Genomic DNA, 17,907 nt, shown 5'->3' with positions numbered 1-17,907 from the left:
ATATATTGTCGCCAAAATCCACAGATACCAACTAGGCATTGTGTCTCTTTTTTGGCTATAGGAAGGGCATGATGCAGCAACTTATCCTTCACCTTAGAGGGGATATCTTGACAGGCCCCACACCACTGGACACCTAGAAATTTCAATGAGGTGGAAGGCTCCTATATTTTTATTGGATTTATCTCCCCTCCTCTGACACACAAATGCCTTACCAATAAGTCTAGAGTAGTCACTAATTGTTGCTCACTAGGTCCAATCAACATGATATCATTAATATAATGGACCAGTGTATTGTCTTTTAGGAGGGAGAAATGATCAAGGTCCCTACGGACAAGATGATGACATAGGTCTGGAGGGTTGATGTACCCCTGAGGTAAAACCAACATCTGGAACAGCAGCTGCAGTTGGAGTTACTACCTGGTTGAACTCATGATAATCCACTGTCATCCTCCAAGACCCATCTGTTTTCTACACAGACCAAATAGAAGAGTTGATGTGGTGTTAGGGGATGTGGTGGGAATCACCACCTCTGCATCCTTCAAGTCCTTAGGAGTTGCAGTAATGTCTGTAATCCCTCCAGGAATCCACTATTGTTTCCTTATTTACTATTTTGCTAGGTAGGGGCAGTTCTAGTGGCTTCCACTTCATCTTTCCTACCATATTAGCCTTCACTTCAGAAGTTAGAGAGCCATTATGGGGATTCTGCCAGTTGCTCACTACGTCTACTCCAATTATGCATTCTGGAACTGGGGAAATAACTACAGAATGGGTCCACGGACCCACTGGACCCACTGTGAGATGGACCTGAGCTAAAACTACATCAATCACCTGACTTCCATAAGCCCCCACTCTCACTGGTGGACCAGATTGACGATCCCATCCCCTTTGAATTAATGTCACTTCTGAACCAGCCTCTAATAACCCTGACATATCTGATCATTTCCTTTTCCCCAGTGCACAGTTACCCTGATATAAGGCCATCCGTCTCCTTGGGGAAGGCTTGGAGGAAGATCAACAGTATAAATTTGTGGCAGTATAACAGGGATCTTCCTCAAAGGGACCTGGCCTCCCCTTCATTCAAAGGGCTCTGGGTCTGTAAACTGTCTCAAGTCTGGAAATTGATTTAGGGGCCATGACTTTGTTTTTGTAATTCAAGTTAGACTTCTGTTCTCTTGACCTAGAACTCTTTTGTTTATACAACTCAAACAAGAATTTAGTAGTCTGCCCATCTATAGTACTTCTAGGTACCCCCTGATTTACTAGACAATGCCACAAATGTCTGAGAGTCAGCTTATTTTGACTCCTGCTTTGAGTTTGCTGTCTATTATAATAGTCATATCCACCCTGTCTTTGGCAACTAAGCACTGCCACCTGGCTTCTCCCAACTCGGGATCTGGTTATCCCCATTGTGTTTAAGGATTTCAGCTCAGCCACAGCAGTTCCCACAGTTATATCTGGCATACAGAGAAGTGCAACTACAGAGCTCTCCAAGGATGATGGCGCTAGTCTCACAAATTTATTTCTCACTGTTCTGATAAAAGGTGCATCCTCCAAGCATTCCTGGGGTGTAAGAGCAGGCTTTGCATGATGAATCAACTCTAACATTTCAACCTCTGGATCCCCTCATCTACATTATACTAGGGCAGTTCTGGCATTTCAACCTCAGGAAATGTCAGCCACCTTTTGATCCATGCTTCAGCCAGCCAGCCAAACAAACCATTAATGCCTTTTCTATCCCCTTGAGCTGTAACATTGAATGCAGAATCTCTGCTTAGTGGGCCCATATCAATAAATTCAGCCTCATCCAGCCTTATGTTCCTCCCACCATTATCCCACACCCTAAAATCCATTGCTACACATATTCTCCTGATTTCTGCCTATATACACTGATAAACTCAGACAGTTCTTTTGGAGTATAACATACCGCCTCATTTGTGATACTTTGTACCTAACCTTTACAGGCCTGTTTGGACTTTAGTCTGGTTATAGGTCTGGAAGAAATGAGGGGTGGTGGGGGTGGGTCATGAAGAGAATTAGAAGTATCTTCCAAGTCATTTGCTTCAGGGCATTCATTTGCAGTTTCATCTGTTGAAACAGGATTAATTGCTGTAGGGCTAACCCTTCAGGAAGAGGTTGGGTGGCCAACTCCTCAAGGCAGGCTGGAGTTGGGGGGGAGGGGACTGTGTCCTCAAGGCAGACTATCACAGGGCTATCTAGATAAGACTCAGCATGAGCTAATATTTCATCCTTTCCACGGACGTTATTATCAATCTATATGTTGCCATCCCATTTTTCAGGGTCCCATTCCGTTCCAATCAATGACCTCACTTTAACGGCAGACACCATGCAAGATTGAGATTTCAATTTACATTGTAAAGTTGTTACTCTAACAATAGGATTCCAAGTCTGATTTTCGGAGATCTCTAGTCTACAGCTACTTGAAGTAAGATTTTCCTTCAGGGCACTTATAGAAGTGTTTACATCTGTCAGAAAAGCTTCTCATTAGAAGCCTTAATCCCATCCCTTTCAGTCATTAATGTATGCAGTGTATCTAACAACAACCAGCCAATGTCTCCATACTTCCTATTTCCACAAAACTCCGTAAAGGTGTCAAAAACGTTATCCTGCAGATCTGGCTTCGTAGAAGCAAGCATCAGAAGACTCAAATGGTAATACATCACTGTCTCTTTTGCCAACTCACCCCATGGATTGGCAGTATCATTTTGATTATAGGAATCAGAGTCCTTAGTGCCTTTGAGTCCAGTTAGAGTTTTGCTCTGTGACTGAAAACAACTTGTTCATTTTCCTCACCACTGGATACTTCAACTAGATCAGGTAACGGTACAACAGGTTCAAAGTACTGTCCATCAAGGAAGAAATTATAAGTGAAATCAGTAAGTATCTTGAGGCAAATGAAAATGAGAACACAACATATCAAAATTTAAGAGATGTAGCAAAGGCAGTGTTGAGAGGGAAATTTATTGCCCTAAACAGCTATATTAAAAAAGAAAAAAGAGCAAAAATTGAGGAATTAACTTGTCATCTGGTGGAACTAGAGAAATAACAGCCAACTAACACCAAAGCAAACCGAAGGAAAGAAATAACAAATATTAAAGAAAAATAAATGAAATTTTTCTTTCATTTATTCCTCACCATCTCAGGTCAAATGTATATTTATAAATTAAAATAGGATTGTGTCACAATGCCAGATAGAACTAGAGTCTCTAGCTTTTGTGGGATTTGTATTTTTAGTTGGAGAAATATTAAAATAGTGGATAACCAATCATAAAAACCCATTTTTAAGATTCTCTTTCTTAAGAACCACTCCTGGAACCAAGCTGTATTAGTTAGTGTTCTCTAGAGAAGCATAATTGAGAGGAAATTTCCATAAATATAAAATTTATAAAAGTGTCTCATGTAACCATGGAAATGTAGAGACCAAAATCCGTAGGGCATGCGGTGAAGCTGATGACTCTGATGGAAGGTCTGGACAAACTCCACAGGCTAGGCTCACCAGCAGAAGCAGGAAGAGGAGAGAGACTGTATCTTCTGAATCCTCTTTAAAAGCCTTCCATTCATTAGATTAAATGTCACTCATTGCAGAAGGGCACTCCCCTTGGCTGATTAAAATGGAATCAGCTGTGGATGTAGCCGACGTGATCATGATTTATTTCTATGAAATGTCCTCATAGCAACAGAGAGGCCAGCACTTGCCCAACCAGACGAACATGTACCACCTCCTGGCCAAGTTGACTCATGAACTTGACTGTGACAGTTCACATGACTAGTAAATTATAACTTTTGTCTAGATGAGAGAGTTAAATGCCCATTATTTTAGTGAAACTTACTTAAGATTTAATATAAACTTCATATGAAATGAGGTGTGCCTTTCTGGAAAAATAAAAGAGCTATCCTTTTTATCTTTTTCATGATTCGAATAAACAGGAAATCATATGGATTCATGTCACATGAAAAAGTTTGATTATCCAACTGAGTTAAAATAGTTGGCATAAAAAAATGGAGTTCTTTTGAGTAATTTGAGAGTTATGTTCTTTGCTGCTATGTTCGTCAGAATAGCAGAATTTTTTTTTCTCAGTAATAGTTTCTAACACACTCTCCCTTTTTGTATGGGAGAAGTGTTGGTTGAAACTGTTACCGACCCCCAGAAAAGCCATGTTCTTGAAATCCAGTCTTGTGACAACAGACTTTTCCATGGATCGTTACCTAACCCATTCAAGGTGGGTCTTAATCTGCTCACTGGGTCATTTAAGAGGGAGACATTTTGGAGCAAGCACAGAAGCTTGGATACAAAAGACAGCCTGGGAGATGATAAGAGATGAAATCCAAAGTTTGCCCCAGAGAACCTAAGAGAGAACTGACTGGTACTTAGAGAAAGAAACACCCCAAGGATTGCTTGGAGAAGACCTGCAGGACACACAGAGGAAATCAATCATATCAGAAACTGAATCAAGGAGCCAGGAGCAAGGACCAGCAGAGGCCAAACAGGGCCTTCCCAGCTTCCCAGAAGGGAGTGATATATGACAGGAGTCTTTTCTCAGAGTCCGGGTATTATCTTCTTGATGCCTGCGGTAGTTAGATTCAGTTGTCAACTTGGCCAGGTGGCCAAGTTCTGTTGCTGTAGACAGGAGCCAATGGTACGTGAACCTCATCTGTTGCTGATTACATCTGCAGTCAGCTAGGAGGCGTGCCTGCTGCAATGAATGATGTTTGACTTAATTGGCTGGTACATAAATGAGAGAGGTCAACGTAGCACAGCCCAAGCAGCTCAGTATACCTCATCTCAGCACTTGCAGCTCAGCCCAGACCTTTGGACATGCAGAAAGGAATCACCCCCGGGAGAGTTATTGGAACTCAGAGGCCTGGAGAGAAGGCCAGCAGAGATCACCCTGTGCCTTCCCACATAAGAAAGAGCCTCAGTTGTAAGTTAGCTGCCTTTCCTCTGAAGAATTAATGAAATAAATCCCCTTTTATGAAAAGCAAATCTGTCTCTGATGTGTTGCATTCTGGCAGCTAGCAAGCTAGAACAATTCCTTGATTTGGACATTTTCATGGCCTTAGAACTGTAAATTTTAAACCTAACAAACTCTCTTTGAAAAATCCAATACATTTCTTGTATTTTGCAAACAGAAACAGGAGGGACGTGGCAATGAGAAAGTGGCCAGCCAAAAGAGGGAAGGAAATAAGGATAATTCCAGAGCTAACAGTGGTACTACAGAAGAAATACATTAAGAGCACATTACCATTATTAAGTCCTTTAATCCATGAACATGGGATGATTTCCAATTTATTTCATTCGTCTTTAATCTCTTTTAGCAATATTTCATAGTATTTGCAGGAGAAGCCTTTCACATGTATGATGGTTAATTCATGAGTCACCTTGGCTACATCATGGACAAACAAGCACTGGCCTGACTGTTACTGTGAGGGTACTTAAGTCATTATCAATTGATCACAACTATGGCTGATTGCATCTACAGTGAACAAAGAGGAATACCTGTGGCAATGGGAGAAGTCCATTCCAATCAGCTGAGGGGCTTAACAGGCGAACTGATGATTTCAGCAATCAAAAAGGAAAGTATCTATCTCTACTTCAGCCAGCCAGCTTCTCTGGAGGAGAATTCATCAAAGCCTTCACCAGAGTCCCAACTTGCGTCCTGCCCTGTGGAATTTGAGTTGTCTATCTCCTCAGTCACTTGAGCTTATTCTTATAATAAAACCCTTAATATTTGCGTACACACACACACACACACACATCCTGTAACTTCTACTTCTGTGAAGAATTTTGACCAATACAACAACCTTGGTTAATTGTGTTACTAGATATTTATTCCTTATGGCGCTGTTGTAAATGGAATACTTTTTCTTATTTCTGTTTCAAATTGTGTGTAGGGTTGGCCAAGGTGGCTTAGCAGGCAGAGTTAGCACCGTTGATTTCCGGTGCCTACACAGGCAAAAAAAAAAAGAAGAAGAAGAATTGCTTGTGCATAGAGAAAGAAGTAACGCCGTACAATGATATAATATTCAACAATTTTGCTGGATTCATTTATTACCACTAGAAGGTTTCTTGTGGATTCTTTGAAATGTTCTATATTTAACATTAAATCTTTCACAACAGAGTTCTGTTACTCACTTTCAGTTAATCATATTAAAATTTACCAAACCCTATCTTTTTATACTAAGTGTTGACCTCCCAAATCTGCTGAATGATAGTTGTCTTCCAAGTATCTTTTCCCATCTAAACTGAATTTGACTCATAATGATGCCATGCACTAATCAGAACAGTTTCAGATTGCATGCTGTGCTGGTTTGAAAGGATTTATGTACCTCAGAAAAAACATGTTTTAATTCTAAACAATCTTATGGGAGCAATGGTTTCTTCTAATCCCTATTCAGCACTATAGTTTGGAAACTCGATTAGATTATCTCCATGGAAATGTGACTCAATCAACTGTGGGTATTAAACTTGTTTAGATGGAGATGTGTCTCCACTGATTCTGAGTCTTGATTAGCTTACTGGGATCCTAAAAAGGGGAGACATGTTTTGGAGAGAATGTCTTTTGAGAACTACGAGAAAGCCACAGCAGAGCCAAGCAGAGCCACAAGGCCAAGAGAACCACAGAATCCACCAACCAGGGATCTTTGGAGATTCTGAAAAAGCAGAGAAGGATGACAGAAGCACAAAGCAGAGAGTCCATCAGCCAGTGACTTTTGCAGATGAAGAAGGAAAACTCCTCTCCATGAGCTTCCTGAAGCAGGAAGCCTAGGGAGAAAGCAAGCAAACGGTTGCAATGTTTGCCATGTGCCCTTCCAGCCAAGAGAGAAACCTTTAACCTCATCGACCTTCTTAAACCAAGGTATCTTTCCCTGGATGCCTGACATCGGATATTTCTATAGACTTGCCTGAATTGGGACATTACCATGCTCTCACAACTGTGAATTTGCAACTTATTAAATTCCCCTTTTTAAAAGCCATTCGGTTTCTGATATATTGTATCCCAGCAGCTAGCAAACTAGAACACCTGTCAATGAGCCCGAGTCTAGGATGCACTAATGTGTCCTCATTGTCTTCTTTTATCAGGGATGCACCACTAGATGGCCTTTCTTCTCCTTAGGCCAGCTCTCTAGAAGATGATACACAATGAGAAGGGAGGTGTGAAATTTTATTCAACTTTGAGTCCCTGGCACCTAACTCTGCACCTAATATGTAGTATATACAAGGAGCTCAAACACTGTTTATAGAGTCAACAATAGTAAACTGATAAAAATGCTACAACAATTTTTAGGTAAATTTGAGAGTTAAATCAATACAGAATATGAAATCATCGTAGAAAATAAAACAACATTACCATCTAATTTTTTTACTATATGGATATATCATTCAATTTTATGCTTGAAATATTTGGAACACAGAATGAAGAAGTGAAAATATTCAGGGTCGGGTCACACATGTGAGGCTTCCTCTCACTTCCTCGGATTCTCCCACACTCTCCAGGGCCCACAGTTTAGAAGCAGAGTAAACTTCCCTTGGCTCACTCAGTTCTTCAATGGCACATGAAGCATCGCTCATGCTGCAGGCACCAAGCAGAGAACGGGGTCCAGACCTTGGGCTCTTCGCCACAGAGCTCTTCTTTCTATAGCTGAGTTATGTCCTGGGGGATCAGATTCAATCCCTACTCATGATGCCCATCATAGTATGACTGGTGCTGGGGATTCCCACTCCCTCTTCATTCAGGAGCTTTGCCTGGGTTTATTTGTGACCAAAGGCTTTTGTCAATGTTTGTATTAAGAAAGTGTATGAAGCAAGAAAAAGAGTCTTGTACAAAATAATGTGAACTACATAAAAATATCAATAATTTAAATAGGTAAATAAAAATAATAAAATTTTCTTCAATTATAACAAATAGAAGATGCATTTCCCTGTTCTAAATGGCTTATGCATTCATAAAATTTGCCACGATGTATTTTTAATCTGGCATAAAATAGTGGTGATGATTACACTCTCAGTCTTGGAAAGAGCAAATGAGTTGACTGTTTTGAGAATCACATGTCCATTCTTTCCAGAGGTTTCTTTGAGCTTCTTAATGAAGAGAAAGTACCTTCTGATTTCAACCCAGACCACCTTCCAGGCACAGAGCTATTGCTTCTCTTTCAGATGCATCCTGACTCCTTGGAAGTGCCTCCTCACACTCAGTCTGGAGTTCTTGCTTTCCAGAGGGGTCTGATCTACCTTCATTTCCTTCTCTAATCATGTCTCCAGGTCATCCAGGTGCTGAAGAAATCCAAAGAGGAATGTGTCCAGCAGGGTCTCATTCCAAGCCACAAAGGAACCACTTGGGATGAGGAGGTTGAAGACTTGGTAACAGCACAAGCAAGGCAGTGGTGGTAGCTTCTTCTCAAACTGGATCCCATCCATGATTATGTGAGGGGATGGAAAGTCATTCCTGTTCATCAGACATCACAGGAGGGAGCTTCTCTCCATTTGACTCACCAGTGTGAATGGTTGCCGATGGCCATGGCTTCCAGGCAGGACACAGGCCAGACAATTGATGGGGAAGGGACAAAGTCTCAGCAGAGCCATCAACCCAGAGCTTAGGAGGGCCCCCGGGGAGCTGGTGACTCTGCAGAGCTGCCTGGAGAGGGAGCTTTGTCTCAGCATGTTCTGAGGACATTTGATGCTCACAACACACAAACGTGTGTGAAGTCAATTAAGAAATGAATATTTATCGACATGGGTACCTGATGGGAAGCTCAAAATCAGGAAGTGCCAGTGCAGTATCTGCCAAAGCTTTTAAAACATATTTTTTCACACCTGCTTGTTCCTGGGAAGAAGAGTTAATGTCACAGAAGGGGGATAGTTGGGATTGCAATAGTGCCCAGAGCTTATCAGGGTATCCCCTCATTGCGTATGCAAAGATGGTTCTATAATGCAAATATTAATGGCCAAATTATATTATATACAGGCTCTCAGCAAAGTATTTCACAAGCATAACTTCATTGAATCTTCAGTTTCTCTTTGAGGTATAATCATAAGAGTCCTTTCCATTTTATGGATAGGAAACAGAAAATTCTGAGAGAGTACTGAGTTGGATAAAAGTCATGATTTATTCTGTAATTGATGGTGAACCCGACACAGTCCTCCCTCTACTTTAACTCTTTAGCCTTAAGCCTTTGGCTGCTCTCTGCACACTGGTAATGAAGTCATCACCTTAACTAGCTGTTTGACTTCTGACCTCTCACTGGACTGTGAGCTCCCTGAGGGCAGTAACACTGTCCCTAGATTCTAGAGCAGTGTCTGTCACAGGGCCAGACACAGGAGTCTCTGCCCTCAGCAAGTGCAAAAACGAGTAAATATTCCAAAGAGTGTGTAACCTAGCATTAAAGAACTCTGTTGGAAATATGAAGGATTCTGAAAACAAAGGTAAAAAGAATATAGAATGGATACTTTAACCTTGTGGTTAATTTCTGAGCATATCTCACGTGAGGAAGGGAGATTCAGAGATCCACTTGAGCCCAACCACTAGCACCATTTCTTTGAAAGACAGGACCGGAAATGAGTAGGCGTTAAGTGGCCTGTATTCTATCCAAAAGGATTCCAGTCTATCTGGGAAGAGAGAATGCAGCTTCCAGTGAAAAATGGGAATTGGAGGATAAGAACATGTTAGTGTTTGTATATGGCAGGGAAATGTCTTATTCAGAAGAAACTTTGCTTCTCATCACTGTGGGTCACAGCTCTAACGTGTCCTGGCTGTGAGACCTTTGCCACCTCTGTCCTGTTACACAGAATGACCATCATTCTCACTACTTCAGGATGCCCTGATGATGGTTGTTGTGATACTTATAATAACATCTAGAAGAAAGTAAACACAAGTCCTGTTAGCCACTCCCATAATGGAGGAAAGCAATGCAGCCAGCTGTGGAAACTAGATGAATGTTTCCCTGGGATGATCTGCCTCCATTCTTTCAATTCTCAGTGCAAAAGAAAAAGCAAGTTTCATTAATAACTTCATCTTTGTGTGAACTTGAATATATGTATAGAAGTAATCCCCTGTCTAAATGAATATCATCTATTAGCTCCTGAAATAACTAACCTCTCTCACATTCACTAAACGGTCATTCAGTGCACAAGCCACACTCTGTTGAATAGCAGCTGGTGTGACTAAAACTGTGGAGTTGGATCTTTATGGTCACTGGAAAAACAAAAGAGAGGAGAGAAAGAGAGAGGAGGAGAATGAGGGAGGGAGAGAAGGAGGAAAGGAAAGAGAGCAAGAAAAATGGAAGACGGGAGCGTGATGAAAGAGGGAAAAGAACTGGGAGGAAAGTAAGAAAAAAAATTCCCTGGTCTCTCAAAGCTTGAAAACTAGCATTTTAAGCAACAGCCTGTTCTATTCTAAAGATCCAGCTGCCCTCCCTCTGGACCCATCTCCGGTTTCAACACCCTCATCTACCTGCTACATTGTAAAGTGTCATTGTGTAACATCCCAGAGTTGTAGTGGTGTCGTTAACTGCCTCATGTTGTCTTTTCAAGAGGGCAGATGTCACTTCCTCTTTTTTAATTTCCAACATTTACTTTCCTTTTGCCTATGTACATTACTTTCCATGACTGCTTACTTTTATTTTCTAGGATATTAAAAGTGAGTCAAAGAGCTGATGTCATGAAAATTATGCAGGCAGTAAGATTTTCTTTCATTATATTTTCTCTTCCCTTTTTTTTTTTACAACAAAGCTCAAAGAGAAATTGGAAACATTACAGGGTATTAGGAAAACTTTATTTATTTATTTATTTATTTATTTATTTTTGAATTAACACCTCAGAGGAAGTTCTTTTTTTAATGAACAGAAATTCTCAAAACAAATTTAATAACAATTTATTAAACTTCTAAAAGAGTAAGTCATATATTTATACAAAGTAAATGTGAACATACTTATATAAAACAGAACATAAATACAAACACCATAAAAATTATAAATTACTTGAAATTTTTAAATAAATAAATATACATTTTATTAAATAAAATTCAGTTATGGTGCACTAGTTACAGTTCACCAGATTCTGAAGATATTTGGTCCTATACATGCCTAATAATACTGATAAAAAATTGCTAATTTCGAATCCAATTTTTTTAATGGCTGAAAAAAAATAACACCTTTGAAATGGCAGGAACATTAAATCTGAGCTTGGATGATCATCTCAAGGAATCAGTACCCTTCCTATGTCCTGAGTTTCCTTGTGAGCACATGAGTGAAGAGAAACCATCTCCTGATTTCCACTCTGACAACCTCCCAAGCACAGCTACTATGTTTCTTCTCTTGCAGATAGAGATGGATCCTCTGGAAGTAGCTCCTCAGTGCCAGTGTGGGTTCCTTCATTCCAAGGAAAGATTGTTCTCCTCCCATCTCCTGCAGCAAACAGGTCTCAAGGTCCTCCAGCTGGCGGTAAAGTCCTGAGAGGAGTTGTTCCAGGAGGGTCGTGTTCCAAACAGCAGAGGAGGCCTCTGTGTGGAAGAGGTTGAAGATCTGCTGGAGCATCTCGTGGACGACAGACAGGGCCTGGGCCTTCTGGACCCGGCTGGCCTCCACCATCTCCTGGGGGAATCTGAAGTCAGTCCTGTCCTTCAGGCAGGAGAGAAGGGAGATCTTCCCCATTTGTCCCAACACTGTGAGGGTCTCCTGCTTTCCCACGTCCAGGCTCTGAGGCAGGTCACAGCTGAAGGAGCTGATGGGGCTGGAGAAGATCATCACCAACACCACCAGTGAAGGGACTGAAAAAGCCATTGGTGAGTTCCAAGGAGACCCTTTTCTGGCTGAGATGGGGGACCGTGAGCTTCGAACCAGGTTCTCTGAGGACCTTCTTCTGTGTGTGCCATTTAAATACTGAAGACAAGCATTTTCATTTTCTGAATTTCACCCAGACCTTTCTATTCCCCATTTTGGAATTTCCCGTCTCCTCAGGGGTCTGTGAAGATGTATCACTTGAGTTCTTTTGTATTCTTACATTAAGAACTCAGTTTACACATTTAAAATCTTAGAATTCTCAATCCAGTGGAATACTTATAATCAGTTAACACCAATTTTTAATTGTTAGGGCTCTCTGGATCCTTTGTTCCATATGTTAAGAGCAACTTTTAAAAAATCATTCCTTGGCTTCTTTTTAAATCTTCTCCACCCCCTCAGGTATCCTTTATACAAGTGTTGCTATACTCATCAGGTTTGAAAGGTATGTCCTTTATGTGCATAGATCTACTTCTGTTTTCTGTCATATCCTTAATACCAGGCACTTGGTCATCTAAGACAAAAGTGCTCCATTGACTTCCTTCAGCACACAGGTGCTTTCACCTGGTTCATGCTGGCATAGTTCAAAGAAGATTGTATCTCTGAACAAAAAGGAACTTGGTTCATACTTATTGTCATTTTCTAGCTGGAGTATATTTGCCCCCAATTTAAGTTGATGAGGAAAACACACAAAGGGGAATTAAATGTGTGTGTATGTTTTTGTGTTTAAGTGTGTTTTTAGGCACAGCTGTATGGTCTGATAAGATGGGGAGAGTTGTATGATTTGATTGGACAATTATTTCTAGTTTCAAAGACATATATTCAAGTGCACCATGATTATTATTTTTTTCAAAGCATCCTCTCATCTCATCTGTATTTCCACAAATGTATTACACCCTCTCCTCATAGCCGACACCTTTGATATTTAGTTTAGTGTCCTTACAACACCTACAAACTTGTAGAATCATGCCTTGTAAGTAGGGAACATGTCAGCATACTTTTCCTAGAGTCCTTTAGACAATCCTGTTTTTTGTGATGGTGGTTGTGGGGAGTGGAATGGTTGTGCATATGAGCCTACATTTCCTAGCTTCCCAAGTTCCTTCTGTTAATTCAAGCATCACCATATAGTTTGGAATGTATGTGAATGTCTCAGGATGGTCAGTAGTGACACTCTTTTTTTTTCAGGTGTACAACAACTCTCATATCTTCTTCTCTTTATAAGGGGAATAGTTTCTGCAAGAATTAAATCCATATACATTAAATGGTTTTATGATATGCAGTTTGCCAAATTTGGTTTTCTTTATTCTACTTAATTCAGATAAGTACTGAACCGCCCATGTTTGTAATGAGCCCAGACTATACCAAGATGCCCTCAAAATGAGTTATGTCTTACTATCATCAAAACATGCAAGCAGTTAGAATGTGTGCACTGGGATTTTTGTTGCTTTGTGGCAGAGACGTCCAGCTCAGTTCATTACTTTAGATTTATCAAAATGGATCACTAAGTTATCCAATTATTTTTTTACATTTTATGCATAATTTAAAAATTGTTCCCTCTTCTTTGGTATTTGACATTGCACTGATTAAATGTTTTCTTAATGTCCCTGTAATGTTTCTAATTTCACTTTGAGGTTTGTTGCAAAAAAGGGAAGAGAAAATGTAATAAACAAAAGGTAACTTATTCTCAGCATGATTTTCGTGACATCAGACTATTTGGCTCAATTTTAATATTCCTAGAAAGTAAAAGTAAGCAGTCATTGAAAAGTGGCACACATAGGCAAAAGGAAAATAAATGGTGAAAATTAAAAAGAGGAAGTGACATTTCTCAAAAACAACAATAATGACACAGCTAATGTCACCACCACAAGTCAGAGGTGTTACACAGAATGACAGGTTTCAGTGCAGCAGGTGGATGAGACTGTTGAAGCTGCAGGTGGCTCCAGAAGGAGGGCACCTGGACTTTTAAAAAAGGCTGTTGCTTAAAAGACTAGTTTTTAACTTTAAAGTTCAGGGAATCTTTTTTCTTTCTTAATTTCTTCCCAGTTCTTTTATCTCTCTTTTCATCCCCCTCCTCCATCTTCTTCCCTCACTCTCCCTCTCCCTGTCTGTCTCTCTCTGTGTGTTTTATTTTTCCACTAACCATAATATGCTCCAACTCCATGGATTTAGACAATCAACTGACATTAAACCGAGGGTGGCTTGTAACCTGAATGGCCATTCAAATAATTACAAGATATTTTACCTATTTCAGGAGCAAATAGATGTTATTTATTTGGAAGGGGTGTTACTTCCATACATATGTTCAAGTTCACACAAAGATGAAATTGGAACTAAATTGTGAGTTTGGTTTTGTTTTGTTTTGTTTTGTTTTGAGCTGAGAATTAAAGAAATGAGGGCATATCATCTTAGGGAAATATCCATTTAGCTTCCATAGTTGACTGGGTTGCTTATCTCCATTACAGGAGTGGCTAACAGGTCCTGTGCTTACTTTTACCTGATGTTGTTACAAGTTCATCACAACAACCATCCCCAGGGCATCCTGACATAGTGGGAATGATGGTCATTCCTGTATAACAGGAATGAGGTGGCAAAGGTCATACAGCCAGGACACACTAGAGCTGTGACTTGAACCCGGGCTGCCTAGCCCCACAACCATGAGAGGCAAAGTCTCTTCTGAATCAGACATTTTCCCTGACATACATAAAATCAAACAAGTTCCTACCATCTATTTCCCATTTTGTCCTATTCATTGGAAGCATCACTGGCTCTTTCCAGATAGACCAGAATCCATATGCATAGAATACAGGTCACTTAACACCTATTAATTTCCAGTCTTGTCTTTCAAATAAATGATGTTAGTTCTTGGGTTCAACTGAATCTGTGAAACTCCCCTTTCCCACATGAGCTATTTTTGAAAATTAATCAGAAGGTTAAAGTATGCATCTAAATTAGTTTTTACTATTTTTCTTTTTAGAAGCCTCCATATTTCCATCTGAGTTCTTTAATGCTATGTTATGCACTCTTTGGAGTATGTACTGCTTTTTGTACGTGCTGTGGGGCAGAAACTCCTCTGCCTGCTACCGTGACAGACACTGCTCTAGAATCTAGGGACAGTGTTACTGCCCTCAGGGAGCTCACAGTCCAGTGAGAGGTCAGAAGTCAATCAACTAGTTAGGGTGATGTCTTCATTACCAGTGTGCAGAGAGCAGCTAAAGGCTTAAGGCTAAAGAGTTAAGGTGGAGGGAGGACTCTTTAGGGTTAAGCTATCATTTATATAATTTTTTTGTCACTTCAATACCCTCTTTGAGTTTTTTATTTCTCCATTTGTAAAATATAAGTGACAAAGGGAAACTGTGAAGATTCAGTGAAATTATGTTTGTGCATCATTTAGCTTAGAGCCTGTATATAATAAAATATGGCCATAAATATTAATATTATTTTAAAACTCTTTACAGATGCAATGAGGTGATACCATGAAAACCTTTGGGTAACATTACATTCCCTATAGTCCTAGTTCTCTGACATTGTCTAGAATTTTCTCCCAAGGTGCGACCAAGAAGGTGTGAATAAATATGTTTTAAAGCTGTGGCAGATACTACATGGCACTTCTGCTTTGGGGTCTTCCATCAGGTACTCATGTTGATAGATGTTCTTTTTTTTAAATTGAATTCAGAAACACCCATAAACCTTAGGAAGTAAACTAAAGGAGTAAAATGGAAAAACTCAGAAAATGAAAGGTTTTGTGCTATGACTTCTAAGTGTCCCCACAACGTGCTAAGTCGAGGCGGCTCCCTGTCCAGGCAGCTCTGCAGAGTTTTAGGCTCTGTGCTGATGGCTCTGCTGAGGCTCTGCCCCTTCCCCACCTGTTGTCTGGCCTGTGTCGGGCCTGGAAGCTGTGGCCATCGGGAACCTTCACACTGGTGAGTCAGATGGAGAGAAGCTACCTCCTGTCATGTCTGAAGGACAGGCATGATTCCGATGTCCTCAGATACTCATGAACGGGAACCAGTTTGAGAAGAAGCTGCCACTACTGTCCAGCTTGAGCTACTCCAGCAAATTTCCACCTTTTCACCACAAGTGGTTCTTTTCTGGCCTGGGATGAGACCCTGCTGGACACATTCCTCTTTGGATTTCACCAGCACCTGGATGACCTGGAGAAAGGTTTGGAAAAGGAAATGAAGGACGATCACTCCCCTGGGAAGTGAGAGCTCCTGCCTGACCGTGAGGAGGCTCTTCCAGGAGTCAGGGTATATATGAAAGAGAAGCAACTTAGTTCCTGCGTCTGGGAGGTGGTTTGATTGAAATCAGAAGGTGGTTTCTCTTCAGTAACAAGCTCAAAAGAAACCTTCAGAAATAATGAATATGTTGATTCTCAAAACAGTTCATCTGGTCGACTGATTTGCTCTTTCCAAGACTAAGACTGCAATCTCCATCACTGTTTTTATGCCAGATTAAAAATAAATCATCACAAATATTATGGAGTCATAAAGTCCATAGCTTGGGCTCTTCATCATGGAGCTCTTCTTTCTATAGCTAAGTTATGTTTTGGGGAATCAAATTCAAACCTACTCAAATTGCCCATCATAATATGGCTGGTGCTGAGTATTCTCACTCCTTCTTCATTCACGTAATTTGCCTGGGTTTATTTTTTGAGAAAATGCTTTGGATTATCTTATATTAAGAAAGAGTGTGAAGCAAGAAAATAGTTTTCTTCAAATGGCATTTATTTCCCATAACTAAAGATTTACAGTACAGTCTTGTACAAAATACAATATTAAATAAGTGTTAATGGACAATAAATAATTAAATACTGTGAACAACATAAATATATCAACAATTTACACATTAGAATGAAAATTATAAAGCTTTTTTATTTATAGCAAATGTAAGATGCATTTCTCTGTTCTAAATGGCTATGGCTCCATAAAATTTGACATAATTTATTTTATTTTGTTTTTTGATCACAGAAATTATTAATAAGACATCGAGTTTATTGACGCTTTCAGCTTAGTGAAAATAGAACTAACACAGTTCATGGAGTAAGAATAAAAATTCCATCTAGACCCTGCTTCATTTCAAATTTCCTGGATACGGACTTTATGTATTCTGTATTACATGTCTTCTCTCTAAAGCATCTACATGTCCTTGATGTCAATTAACTTGAACAGGATTCAAGAAACTGTGTGTCCATTCAATTTGGCAGGTTATTATTAGTGATGTGACTTTCAGAAACATTCTTAAGCACAAGAAATAGCACTGCCTGCAGTGAGAGTCTTTGATGATCAAAGAAAAGAAAAGCATTAAATATATTCTTATAACTAGGAAGGAAAAAAAATATTTACTTTTGTCAGTGGACTGCTTTTAATATCAAGAAAACTTGGGGTTTTCTTTTTATAAGATTAACCTTTTTTGCATGGGCAGGTACCAGGAATTGAACCCAGGTCTCAGCCATGGCAGGCGAGCACTCTGCCTGTGGCCCACCTCAAGATAAACATTTAATTGATACTCGGGCCATTTTGTTGTATTAAAAATCAGAGAAAAAAGAAAACTGATTCAACTTAAATGGAATTTAGGAAAAAACTGCAGGATGAGTAATATGGAATAATAGCTGCACTTTTTTTGGCTAACATTAAAAAATTCCAATTAAACATTTTCAGTCAAATTTTATTTTAAAAAAGCAGCAGATGAACATTACAATACAAGAATCTTGACTAAGAAGCATTGTCTTTTGACTATGAAGCACATCTGAGTATGGAATGTAAAAGGTTTTCCCAAAAAACATCAAATGTATCATCTCCAAATACCCAAATAATAAATCATTTCTGCAGATTTTTTTATTGAGTTGAATTATAAACAAAGATCTGAAGATTTATTGCTGTGGAAAACAAATCTGTAATAGAGTAGTATGAATCCTGGGTATTAAGCATAACAAATAGAATCAAGGTAAGAAATTGAAAATTTGATAAAATTTTAAAATATATTGTTATTGATAAACAACATACAAACACAAACATTCTTTACATACAAACATTCCATATATGATGTACAATCAATGGCTCACAATATCATCACTTAGTTCTATATTCATCACCATGATCATTTTTCAGGAACACCTGC

At 39.6% G+C, this 17,907-nt stretch overlaps 1 protein-coding gene and 1 pseudogene across 1 annotated transcript; both read right to left on the bottom strand.

The window, feature by feature from the left end:
- Positions 1–7,960: 7,960 nt before the first annotated feature.
- On the bottom strand, positions 7,961–8,677 carry LOC143656719 (interferon alpha-1-like; annotated as a pseudogene).
- Positions 8,678–11,229: 2,552 nt separating this feature from the next.
- On the bottom strand, positions 11,230–11,793 carry LOC143656703 (interferon omega-1-like). Its single transcript, XM_077128613.1, has one exon. It carries the CDS (start codon positions 11,791–11,793, stop codon positions 11,230–11,232), a length of 564 nt encoding a protein of 187 aa, XP_076984728.1.
- Positions 11,794–17,907: the final 6,114 nt, after the last annotated feature.

This window comes from Tamandua tetradactyla, chromosome 2, assembly GCF_023851605.1.
Source record: "Tamandua tetradactyla isolate mTamTet1 chromosome 2, mTamTet1.pri, whole genome shotgun sequence".
Classification (NCBI taxonomy): Eukaryota; Metazoa; Chordata; class Mammalia; order Pilosa; family Myrmecophagidae; genus Tamandua; species Tamandua tetradactyla.
Note: the sequence above shows the minus strand (reverse complement) of the source record. Positions and strands in the feature narration are given on the sequence as shown.

What these genes read in the sequence shown, in the direction of transcription:
- LOC143656703 (XM_077128613.1), bottom strand. Translation starts at nt 11,793, where the DNA reads ATGGCTTTTTCAGTCCCTTCACTGGTGGTGTTGGTGATGATCTTCTCC.